The 13,868-nt window shown below is 37.8% G+C and overlaps 1 protein-coding gene across 3 annotated transcripts in view; it reads right to left on the bottom strand.

Moving 5' to 3' along the window:
• SEMA3D (semaphorin 3D) overlaps positions 1-13,868 on the bottom strand; it is a 293,106-nt gene that overhangs the window by 106,372 nt on the left and 172,866 nt on the right. For all 3 annotated transcript variants that reach the window (XM_063926929.1, XM_063926930.1, XM_063926931.1), the window contains exons 7-8: positions 9,330-9,458; positions 7,888-8,030 (exon numbers count right to left, since the gene is read on the bottom strand). In XM_063926929.1, the coding sequence (XP_063782999.1) occupies positions 7,888-8,030; positions 9,330-9,458 (272 nt within the window). The remainder of the gene's footprint in view (positions 1-7,887; positions 8,031-9,329; positions 9,459-13,868) is intronic.

Raw genomic sequence — 13,868 nt, 5'->3', positions numbered from 1 at the left:
TATTGCATTAAAATAATGTATTATACTAAGAATAAAGTATGTTTCTTATTAATGCTGCTCATTTGTTCTCTGACGGTAAATTACCAGAAAGCTCTTCAATAAATTACCTTAACCAAAAGGGTTAATGCTGGCAATATCCCTGATAATATATGTGGCAGATTGAAACAAACCCTTTAATTGGCAGTAATACCTGTTTCTCAAGCAGAAGGGCATTTTGGGCGTTAATAAGGTAGCCAATGAATTTTATACCTAAAACTACCTTTAAGTGCTGTCGACAGCTTATCAGCCAGAGCACTGTTCTTGGTCACCAAGCTAAAATTTGCCAACCAACCCCTGCTACAATGCAAATAAATCAGTGCACAATTCTTTATGCAAGTAAGTGAAAATCAGTGACATGAAAAAAAACTAAAATGTCATAATAAAAAATAGCAAAAGCTACCATAAAGATCTAATCGAATCACTTAAAAACTTTACGGACATCATCTGCAGGCTGGTTCTCTATTACAGAGTAACAGCATCAGGATCGCTCTTAACAGCCATAAATTCTGATTTCTATATTCCTGGTAGTAAAATTCCCTCTACTGCCCTGTCCCATTTGGCTTGTGGTGTAGTCCTTTGGCTATGATTGGTTCTATAGATAGGAAGAAGTTTGCTGGTGGGAATCACAGAATTCCTCTAATGCCCTGTTGGCGCATATTAAAAAGAATTGTTCTTGAAGGTTCAAATGCATGATACAGTGTTTCCTTTACTGTTTTTTTTATGACGTGTTTTACTGTAGCTTTCTCAGATCAGTTATGGTACAAAGTTTATGAAATATTCAATGCTTGTTTATATCTGACTCCTTAAGTTCAGTGATTCATTACAGCTGTGCTCCTGTGTGTGTGGCAATGCTACAATGTAATTCTCATTTGTTTGAAATCATCCATCACCTATGTGTGTACGCCCCCCCTTAAAAAAGTCAACCTGATCTGTTTTAGCTTACAGCATACAGGCCTGCAATTCCATTTTCTGCAATAAAGTGTAATGTCGGCAGAAATCAAACTGATTCAGGAATTTCCTTTACAAATATTTGTGTTAAAAACAAACTCAGCCCATGCCTCTGTATACTATTTTTATCTTCATGACTGATAGAGTTAATGGAAGAAAAGAGATGGCAGTAACAGGCATCGGGAAGAAATAAATGTTCTGCAGTTTTTACGCACTGTTTAAATAAAAATATGCACAATATGAATAAATTCTGCTGTACAACTTAAATAGTTAACAATCGTTATTGAGCAAACATAACTGCATTATCATAGGATTACATGAGAACTCCATACATATGTTAAATGGAAATCACTACAAAAAAAACCCATGAGCCTTTGAGAGAGATTCATTTTGTAAGTGTGGAAAGGTCTACACTGGAGGTAGTAACTGGAAACTACTTAATGGAAACTGAAAGGTGTTCAGCAAATAACTGCCAGCACCAAGAGTTTAATAACTTGGCAAAGGGTAGGCACAGGCCTGTTTGCCAGGTCTTTAAAGTTTCCTGAAAGTTTGAAGTTTAAAGTTTTCGTTAACACCTGCACTGTGTAACCACGCAATAAGCATTTGCATATTTGCATATGGGCATACCTAGGGTTCATTTGTGATCCACCAACAAATAAGTAAAATTATTAATTTAGTAGTTTGGCAGCTAAACTGCACCAATAATCATCTTTACTTAATTCCTTATTTATCCCTTTTTACTGGATGTGGCTTCATACAATACTATATATGCTCAGTTCTGATCATACTTAGTTTGAGCTAATTAATACTATCAGATTTAGGATGAATGGACACATTTCATATAACTCATGAAGGCGTAGATAAACTACAGTTAATAAAACATGCTAGGATGAGCCTGTAATGCAGGCTGCCTTGTCAGCAGTATACAGCATACATTGTCGGCTGGTAGTGCCTACACAAACTGGAACTCAGAACAATGTTGCGTCTGTTCCCTGTAAGTACCAAATAAAAAAATATTGGCATTCAATGTGTATTTAATTACATTGGCACATAAGTCAGATTTCAATGCAGCTAATGTTTAACTATGGAAATAAGACGGAAGAGGGAGACCATTGTGTAAATGTATGTTTGTGGTTTCATAGATCATATCTACAGTATATCTTCCTAAAGCCATCTGTAAATGCCTATTTTAGGGAATTCTGTTGTGGTCATGATCCTGTTGTAAAGCTATACCAGAATGCAAGCAGAGCCTCTTATCATCAGTCTGCTCAGTCAGGGCTTATCTGGGAGATCCCAGCACATGTAACAGATGTATTTTTCTAAGTAATTATGGAGCAATGCAGCCTTCTTAACCAGTTGAAAACTACCACAAGATGTATACTTAGTAAATAATGGCACCACAATAAAGTTTTCATAATAACATGGTTCTAAGAACACAGATAAGCAGTATTACATTACACATGGTCAAACATTAGCTTGATCAATTTACAGCAAGTTAAATGAGAGCAAATGTCTGACCAGTTGTCATGGCAGAGACAGGCAATCCGTGAGTCTCCAGCTGCTATGTCAGGGTCTAACACCTTCCAAAATTCACCTAGATACAAACCAACCAGTCAAAAATAGGCTAAATAAATAACATGGCATGGTAACTAAATACTAGGTTATATTAAAAAAAAAAAGGTGCATCAATACCTTTTCTTTAGGAGATGGTTAAGGGCAACCAGTTTGAGTAAAGTAACACTATTAAACTTTTGCTGTTACATAGTCAAGAGTTTCTTGACTTAAGGTGGGTAAACAAAGTGCAATACGCTCCATGAGTGATATGGCACAGTGTGTTCCCTACCCTCCTGGGCCACACGACATAGTGCATAGACACTGAGTGATACCACAAATTATATCACTCAGGGATGTCACTAACATGCAGTTTTGGCTGACATACCAAAATTGAAATGCATGTACGGCCGACAGAGGTAGTCAGTAATGACCCCGGGAAGGTGCCTCGGCCATCGTTTGTGTCATACACACTGCAGTATTTTAGTCAATATTGTTCAGAAGGGGGAAAATGAGCAATATTGACTTAAATACTGCACAGTGTGTATGCACCTTTATGGTGTCATTGTATGGTATAGCAAATGTACTGCTGCCGAGTGAGGTGCACTTGAACGTTTGGTTAAGACTGCAGGAAAAGTGATTAGGTGAAGATGCCTTGAAATCAGGACTTACATGAGAAGAGAGTTTTTATCTGAATTGAGTCATCTGAACCATAGCTTATTTAATACATTTCCATCACACAGATGGTTCAGAACTACTGTAAGGAGCTGATTCTGAGATGGATGCAGCTGCGCGTCCGCATGCAACAGGTGCGTCCATCTGGTCTGCGCACGCACACTGGCTGCAAGAAGGATGCAGCCGCAGTGTGATTGACAGTGGCGGTTGTTTGCGGGGTGGCATATAAGATTGAGTGAATAGTGATTGGGATACGGTTGGTGTAATAAGCAAGAAAATATATCTTTCTACAGAATGATATAGTTTCCTAAATTCTGAAGGTGTATCATATAATATGCTCATAATATTTAATTTTATTTCTTTTTAACTTCCCCCTTGATGCTGGACATGCCCACTATCTGGAAAGTCTTGGGGGGAGGGTGCTGCTGCCATGGCCCATGGCTAGACCTTACACCTCTGGTGCTGCCCATGTGGGGCCACTAGTACAAATTTTTCCAGGGCCGCTTTTTGTTCCCAATCCGCCCCTGCGCATATGACAGAGTAAATGTTGTGATACTACAATCCCTTACTGCTGTCCTTAACTGACCCTTCGACACACTATGCAAACATCACTTGAAATAGTGACATTTCTAAAAATATTAAAAGTTAGGATAATTCCAGTGATAAATTATTCAGATTTCTTCAACCTTACTCTTAACTAATGAACCTGTAAAATACACTACCACTGGGTGTTTTTCTAGGGATAATAGCCCAGAGATGTCTAAATGCAAATTGTACAGTACACAGTGGCTTCGGAGTTTGCCCAGACAGCTGGAAGGACATCCTTATGTTGCACACACAGGGCCTTATTCAGCTTCAGTTGCAAAATCGCAAATCGGGTGATTATAAGCAGACTGCACATTGTGCGTGCGCAAAGGCTAAATTGCGATTGTAATTTAGTGAAATGTGATCGCAATTTGATTGGCAGGAAGTGACCGTTCGTGGGTGCTAACATGGTGTTTTTGGGGAGTGGTTTGAAAAACGCAGGTGGATCATGGTCATTTTTGGGTGTGTATCTGACGTCAATTGCAGTGGATTATGACGAAAAACATGGCGCTGGTACGAATACAATCTCATTATTCTGAGAAGGCCTGGGTCAACAGCAGATGTCGATGGTACTCGATTTCTTTGTATATATTGCAATTCTGCTGTTGCATACACAATTTTGCGATTGCATTGGTGACGTCTTTTACCTTTCTGCACGACTCTTCACATGCTATTTTTAGCAGAAGCAGGATTGAGAAAATCTAATTTTCTGTCTCAATAGTGATCCAGGCTGAATTAGGGCCACAGTGTACATTCAGACTTCCCAGGCTTTTACAGAAGCAGTAAATAATACAGGTGCTAGAAGCGGTGCAAACCTCCCAAGCTGTGGGCTCCACAAGATTACTTTGCTTCCATGACTTAGTAGAGAGGATTGAATTGAAAAATAATTTATCTTTGACTGCAGTTAACCTTTTACACTCACTCATTACTGAATCTTTTGTGATATACGAGTCTATTTTTGTAAAACAGGTTTGTCCAGAACATATGAAAACACATAGGAAGTTATACATACAGGTATATGGAATGAAATCCCTCATCTAGCCAAATGTCATAATTCATATGTAGACACAACTTGTTTATTTATTTATTTATTGTTTTATAAGTTCTTTCAGTTATATTTATACTGTAAAACATCTTAAGGTGCATACATACTTGTCGAGAAAATGAGCGACGTTGTTATTTTCCCCCTTCCTGAGTTACATTGCTCATTTTGTCAGCAAGTGTATATGCCGTCAGCGATGATCGCTGTGCGGCCTCATGGGTCGGCAACAATCATCGCTGTCGGCAGTGCATGCATGCTCGATCTGGACTCTTGGTGTGTACGTGGCCGCCGACCGCCCATCCTGGGTGGAGAAACACTAGACAGCGTCGCTCATAGACCGACGTCGTCTAGTGTGTATGGACTTTTCATTTTGTACCAATAGGTTTCAAGGGTCATTCCAGTGCACATGACGGATCATACTGTAAATATCAAAAAGCCACATCTTTCAGCTGAATAAAGCTTCTCACCACTCCCAGATCCTCCCTCTCTGCCTGTGTATGCTTCTACTCCTCTACTAAAGCAACCAATTGCTACACAAACCTGCGCAGTGCTACAAAAAGCATATACAACACATTAACATCAGGTATTCAAATGAAATACTTCAATTATTTCACGCCGTGATGGAGACAAACTTGCAGGTTATATGTTGTAAAACATCCAACATTTCAACGGTGAAAGCAACAGATGTTTGTCCCTAGGCAAATTATTCTAAGATTTCTATAATTTTCTAGGCCTGAAACCAAATAGGAAGCAGACTATATTATGCAGCAGCTGTCCCCTTAGGGAAAGGATCAGAAGGACAGAAATTGGACCAGTGCTTACTGGTATAGACATCTCTGTGTTATAATACTAAGGGTAATTCCAAAAGCCTGAAATGTATCAGCAACTGTGCCTTCAATCTTATGTTAATCTTTCAGTTACAGGCAGCACAAAATTATAGCGGTTAGGTAGGGAATTTTCCTACTGTATTTATATGTAAACGGCTCTGGCAAGATTATGTTTCATTTGCAAACTGGAATACCAATAAAATATTTACTTACATACGTCAAAGCACATTTACTGTTCACTTTATAACAATTAGGAATTTTTTTACCATTCATTATCATTGTATATATTGCTATGCTTTATATTTGCTGTAAAACGTGGACTCCCTTTTTTATATTGTAGAATGTTCCACTATACCTCTAACACCAATTTTACTAGGTTTAAGGGATCATTTCATAAGTACTAGATATTATACTAGAATTTATCATTGTTTTGGTCCATCCTAAATCCCAGCCAGAGCTTGTGAGTTTACCCATGAGGCATGTATTTAGATTGTAAATGACATGAATGGACTGTTAATATTTTATTTCAATTGTATTTAAAAATAATAATTTCTACTTCGACCATGGGTTCCATGATAATATAAAAATGATAGAGCCCCATTGCATAAACTGCTTCTTCTTAGGTGTAAGAAATCATACGTACGTACGTACGTACGTACGTACGTACGTACGTACGTACAAACAATAATTACATGCAGCATGGCTCCAATTATAATTGATTACATTTATTTACATGTTACTTACATGGAACCATGAGACATTATTGCTCCTGTTTGTTTATTTATTATATTAGATATCAAGATATGAATTAATTTGTTGAGCTTTATGACAAAATGTGTTTATTTGCTTATATTTGTCCTAATTGGGGCATTTTTGATATATTGATATATTGCCTAGTTACTATGTATAATCATGGCTGGATTAAGGAATACATCGTGTATACAGAGTGGCAGTATGTATTCAGAAGCAGTGAAATGGCTGGGAGTAGCACCGCGGCACAGGCAGTATGGAAGGACCCCCGCAGTGAGGACCCTGCTGGCAGTGGCTGAGAGTGGCACAGGCAGTGGCTGGGAGCAGCAAAGGCAGTGAGGAAGGAGCCTCATGGAAGGACCCCCCTTTGAGGACCCTGGTGGGAGACATCCATACTGAGGACCCAGTGAGGAGCCGCGGGTGACACTGCTGTGGGTGAGACCCCTGTTTATGTCTGTGTGAGTGAGTGTGTGTGTCTGTGTTTTGTCAATTTTTTGGGTGGGGGACCCCATAACATTCTTGCCCAGAGGCCCACACAATCTTTAATGCAGCCCTGTGTATAATAAAACTGCACTGTATACCAATAGAGGCTGTGATGTCATTATTTTTCCTACAGCCATCTGAGTTTTCACCCAGTATATAATAAAGATCAGTACTATTTATTATCCATTCCAATTATGGCAATCATATGAATTGTATATAATACCCACTATATGTATTGTTTTAACTGTTTTGTACCTGTATTTTTTATGTTATTTTGTATACTAACATTCAAATAAAGTCCTTACATGTAATGTGTTTCATGGTTTATTAGTTATTCTTTTTTTCCAGTGCTTTCATAGAAGAATACAGTCGGGATCATTGTTCCATTCTCTTTTCTTTCTTCATATGTGTTTTTGTGCGCTTGAAAGTGTATGCTGTCATAAGAACTAGTTAGAATGGGATTACAATAATTCTCTCCAGTACAAACATTAAATTGTTTCTATGTACTTTGTCAAGTACTGGATGTATCACAAACAGAACAAGGCATGATAAAGGCTCCTACAGCAATTAATTAAGCTATGGTTAAATCTCTTAAAGCTGTGTCAGCATGCAGTGACAGGGAAAGTGTATTAAAAATGTTAATGAGTATTTACCCTAAATCTGATACAGCAGAGAGCTATTCAGGGCTGTGACAGAAATGACACTGTATCCACAGTGCTAAACAAGGCTTTTGTGTCAAACACAATTTTATGAATTGCTAAACAAGTTAATGCAATATCTTGCTGTTGTCATTAATTGTGTAGTATTTGTATAGCCAAAATCTAGCCAAGCTTGGAGGATTAATTTAGCATTGGTCAGGTGATTTCGTGTAATTGTTATACAGTATGTGATATGTTTTCACACAATAACATTTCAAAGCATCGGTTGCTTAAGGTATTTTGTATTATATAGTGTAACATAAACCTGTCCTACATTAAGCATTCTCACCTTACAGACTCTTCCAACCCGAGAAAATATTGTTTTTTCAGAAGTGCTGCCTTCTGGAGATGCTTCCCGAAAGAAGAAGTAAATCTTGTCATCGTCCGGATTGTAAGTGTCTGGGATAGAATATGCACCAAAAAATTTTGCACCTACAGTAAGAGTACAGAAAACTCAGATAAATCTATAGTTATACTGTACATTCATTTGCTCAAACTTTGTGTTAACAATTCTGGTTTTGCCTTATATGGGGTTTTTGCTCATTTTTGGTATTACTGAAAAGGATATGAATTCAGTAATTAGTAATACAGGTTGAGTATCCCATATCCAAATATCCGAAATACGGAATATTCCAAAATACGGACTTTTTTGAGTGAGAGTGAGATAGTGAAACTTTAGTTTTTTGATGGCTCAATGTACACAAACCTTGTTTAATACACAAAGTTATTAAAAATATTATATTAAATGACCTTCAGGCTGTGTGTATAAGGTGTATAAGAAACATAAATGAATTGTGTGAATGTACACACACTTTGTTTAATGCACAAAGTTATAAAAAATATTGGCTAAAATTACATTCAGGCTGTGTGTATAAGGTGTATATGAAACATAAATAAATTCTGTGCTTAGACTTGGGTCCCATCGCCATGATATCTCATTATGGTATGCAATTATTCCAAAATACGGAAAAATCCCATATCCAAAATACCTCTGGTCCCAAGCATTTTGGATAAGGGATACTCAACCTGTATACTTGTAAATGGAAACTAAAAATGCAAGTTGTTCATATTAGCAATGATAGATAGATAGATAGATAGATAGATAGATAGATAGATAGATAGATACATAGATACATAGATAAAAATTCAGAAAAACATTAATTTCAATTGTAGTAGAGTGAATTTTAACATGATTGGTGTGGGAGATGGCCACTGTCAGCCTGTGTATGCAGTTAGCTTCCAAACACACTACATTTCCAGAGAAGCCAAATATTGCTACTTGGCATAGAATCCCAACTGATGGATCTCATCCAATTTCACCATGCTTGGACAGTGTACTATTCTGCTAAGCCACATGGCAACATTTTTGGGAGGACTCCTCCAGTCTCCTGGGCCCTCTCTTCTAAACATGTAAAAGTTATTTGTACATACTGTATGTGCAGACAAGCAAAAGCCACTTTTTTTCTGCATAAGTGCCCTAACAGTACATGGGTAGAAGAGACCGCAGACCAGGGATTTCTAGACAGTGACACAGCACTAGCTCTGGGACCCTTAGCCACATATATAGCAACATGATGCCCCTTTAATGAAGTTGAGTCAGCTCACCTCTACACAGGGGAGGGGCTATGTTTGATTAAGGAGGAGTTGACTAAAGGTGACGTTTTCATTTAACTTGGAATATTTTACTCCCAAGCATTACTTCAGTGAAATATGTTCAGATTAAATTCTCACCATTCAGCCAATAATGATCAGAGATATCCGTCCTGATGAAATGATGGTCAAAAGGTGGTCCAAGGGAACGTGTAAATGTTGTTTCCTTGCCAAGGAAATCTGAAGCAGTCCCAGCAAAGAGATACTCATCTAAAAAAAAGGCCATTTAAACTGTAAATTGGTACCACCATTTAAGAACATAATAGTATGCATATAATTTAACTAATTCATAAACAATGTATCCCGCTTTATTAGTCCATACACTTTTACAAAGGTCACATATAGCTTTTTTTATTTTTACTAGCTGTTCTACCCATTCTTCACACGAAGTTTCTGATTTTCATGGTTGTACATATAAATGAGTGATAAAAATTTGGTAAATCTATAAAGATGTAAATTTGAGATGTCTTAATGTAAGTAAATATTAATCCATTGTTCTTGACGTTACCCGAGGAGCACCTGTAGAAAATACAGTAAAAAGTGACATGACCATTTTTGTAGTTAATGAAATTCTACACACTGAAGGTACAATCCAATTTTTGATCCTATTGTCCGTTCGGGCGCTATCGTTCCCACACCGCAAGCCACGCATCGGTAATTATGTCATTATGTAAATCCCCTTTTCATCCCCTTAGGGGAGGTTTATTAAAATTCTAATTACATAGTTTTCCTATTTCCCACCTGAAGAATACCTATACAGGTTGAGTATCCCTTATCCAAAATGCTTGGGACCAGAGGTATTTTGGATAACGGATTTTTCCGTATTTTGGAATAATTAGATACCATAATGAGATATCATGGTGATGGGACCTAAATCTAAGCACAGAATGTATTTATGTTTCATATACACCTTATACACACAGCCTGAAGGTAATTTTTGCCAATATTTTTTATAACTTTGTGCATTAAACAAAGTGTGTGTACATACACACAATTCATTTATGTTTCATATACACCTTGTATACACAGCCTGAAGGTCATTTAATACAATATTATTAATAACTTTGTGTATTAAACAAAGTTTGTGTACACTGAGCCATCAAAAAACAAAGATTTCACTATCTCACTCTCACTCAAAAAAGTCTGTATTTCAGAATATTCCGTATTTCAGAATATATGGATATGGGATACTCAACCTGTATTAAATTTCAGCTTCCTAACATATCAGGAAGTAATAGAATTAGTGATGAGTCCACCCTGCCATTTTCCCAGGTGATTTTACAGGACTCTGGAGATGAAAGCATTGCAGAAATGGGTGCAGCATGTAAGGTGTGGGCCCCCGTGGACCCAAGGGCCCATTCCCACTGCACCCATTATAGAAACACCCGTGATATTCAGCTATTTACATCAGTCCTACCTAACAATATGTTTTTGGACTGTGGGAGAAAACCGGGGTACCCAGAGGAAACCCATGCAAGCACAGGGAAAATATCCAAACTCAACACAGGACAGTGGTGGGAATTGAACACACAATCTCACTGCTAAGCATTACACCAATACTGTTGCCCAAGTTTTACTGCAAATAAGTTGGTAACTTAAAGTTTTATTTGAAGGTTGTTTATTTGTTATAAAGTCATGTGCTGTTTGCACTTACTGCTACTTTTGTGTAGTTAAACAGTCAACTAAAGCCAACTGTGCACATTGTCCATGAAATTGCCAGTGCTGTAGGTGTACACACAATTCGATCTATGAAAGCTATTCAGCGTAAATTATTTTTAAAACCTCTTCCTTGTGACATTATACGGCTTAAAAGTATCAGTTGTCAACTATAAGTGAATGTCACAATGAATAATTGATTGTGTTTGTGTTAGCCACGTCACAGAGCTTTGGTAGTCTTTGACAACCCTTTGTTGATGTAGAGTTTCCAGGGCTTCTGTGTGGTATAAAATGTATCTTTTCTGAGCAGATATCCCTGCAGACAGTGTTGTCTGCAACATCTTTCATCTCCTCTGTCAGTGGCCCATAGAGCATAACACATTGGTTTTGTATTTCACACATTTATTGATATAATGTTTTACTTAGTGATTACAAATGAAAATTAATTTTCAGGTAATTATTTTTTTTTAACATGTAAAAGCTTTATTATAATTTATAAATATTTCAATAAGACAATATTCATGTTATACTGAGTATTAGTCTATGAAATTTAAATATATATGTTTAAATAATACTGTGGAACATATGTAATAGGGTTTGAGTTTGCCGGAGGTGTGGGATACTGGCCAATCTCAGACATTTTTTTAAAGCAGCAATAATTTACAAAGCATGGTTTTGCCTTGTAAATGATTGCCACTTTAAAAGAAAAACATTTAGAGGTATACGCATTTAGATTAATTCAGTACTTAGCCAAACATTTCTCAGATAATCTTCATGCAGACACAATACTTAGACCCATTTAGAAATATATGCCCTGATGATAGTTTTGCAAATGTTTGACTACTGTACGTTGATAGTTGGTGCACTATATCATATATCTACGCATATATATATGCCCATATTGAACGCAGTGGAATTATTTTTTCCTTTGGCACATACATAGCATCTGAGTTGCGAATGAGGTACACGGGAGATGCGGTGTCTCAGAAGAGTGTTGCATAGGTACTGGATAATCCAGGATGGTGACAGGCAGGTGGTTTAGAGCCAGCACGGACTTGGTCTGTCTTATGGGCATGTTACGGGATTGTCTGCGAAAGTTGCGGTATAAACAAACACCCAACCACTCGCAAAGGAGGCCAATTTCAGACAGAGACATTGCACTTGCCATAGGGCTGGTACTAATTTTGATAAAGCGACCGATGGTGCTTCTAAACACAAACCAATTGGTACTTCAGCTTAGGGTACATCTCTGTCCTTGCACATTGGGACACATGGATGTGCACCAGGGAAGGGCTTTGTAGTGGCATTTCCATATATTAGCAGATGGGCAGCCATCAATAGCCATCAATCCCATTTACATCTCTGACCTTATCTGCCCTTAAACTCCCACCCATCCTCTTCGCTCTGCTAATGCACGCCGACTCTCCTGCCTACTGATTACTTCCTCCCACTCCTACCGCCAAGATTTTTCACATGCTGCTCCAATTCTCTGGAATTCCCTACCTCTCCGCCTCAGACTCTCCACCTCTCTACAAAACTTCAAATGGGCTCTCAAGACCCACTTATTCACCAAACCCAGCCAACCTTCCTCCTAACCCTCTGTTCCACGCTCTCTATGTACCCCGTCTGTGTCACCCCTGTCTGTCTACCCCTCCCCTTTAGAATGTAAACTCTCATGAGTAGGGCCCTCTTCCCTCATGTGCTTATCCTTTGTCTTACTTTAATAATCTTCAACTGCATCAACTCCAGCAGTCTTCTGCCACCTGATGCTTATTCCAGTGTCATCTGCTGATGTAGCTATGTTTATTTACCCTGTACTTATCCTATATTATCGTCAGCTGTAAGTTGCTGTTCTCCTGTTTTGATTATTTGTTTATGTACTCTGTAATTGGGCATTGCGGAACCCTTGTGGCGCCATATAAATAAAGGATAATAATAATAATAATAATAATAATAATAATAATAATAGAGGCAGACATGGACGTGCCAACATCCAACTCAGTATCAGCCCCATAGTGTTTTATATAATAAATGAATGATGGACCATGTGACATACAGCATCAAGCAAGTGAAAGCAAGCACAACATGGCCTGGACAGGACTGAAATGTTTCTTCCTAAATCCTCATTTTTACAGGTTAAACATGGTCAGTCTGACATGTAATTACTCTAGATGCTGAAAGCGCTTTCCTATAATCAGAAATGTCTTTCCGTTTAGCTTTAATCTAATCACTGTATATTTTTAGGAAACATAAATGTTGATTACTCAAACCCCCCAAAAAACAGGCATTGAAATGCCCGTGACAAAAGGGGCTTTCAGTGTAGTGTGGATGAGGGGGTCATGCAGACAGTGAGTGTCACCAGATGTTAGACCACACAGGTCTGGTGTCTGGCAGCTCAGGAGACATGTCACATTATTATCTACTCTATGTCAGGTATTCTATGCCAGTGGCAAAGCACAATACTAGACTGGATTACATGTGCTATGCAGGTACAACAGCAAAGGTTATTTCCCTAAAATTAAGGGATATAAATTACCTGTAGATTTCAAGCTGAAGATACTGTAGGTTTAAATCTTTGTAATTCTATTCATTTATGTTTACCCTATTAAAGAAATATTAGGCTGATTGATGGCTACTATGAGAAATTATTGTTATTGTTTATATTTATTGTTAATAAAATAGTTTATTTGACATATGTATACAAGATTATGTACTAATTTGGAGCATATGTCAAAATGACCTGCAAGAAGGCAGAGCTGTGTGATTGCTGGGGTTGTCCCATACCATGCTGCTGTCCAGATATACCATGTTTTGGGGACACCCTAGCCTTATATTTCAGCACAGCATTGGGTAGCACGATGGGCATATATCATCCTTTGGAGCTTATATATTGTTGAGAATACAGTACTATAATAGTTATACATATGAGTCATTGTGCTATGTATTATAGATTATATACAATGT

This window comes from Pseudophryne corroboree, chromosome 6 (assembly GCF_028390025.1).
Source record: "Pseudophryne corroboree isolate aPseCor3 chromosome 6, aPseCor3.hap2, whole genome shotgun sequence".
NCBI lineage: Eukaryota > Metazoa > Chordata > Amphibia > Anura > Myobatrachidae > Pseudophryne > Pseudophryne corroboree.
This window is presented reverse-complemented; position numbering and strand designations above follow the sequence as displayed.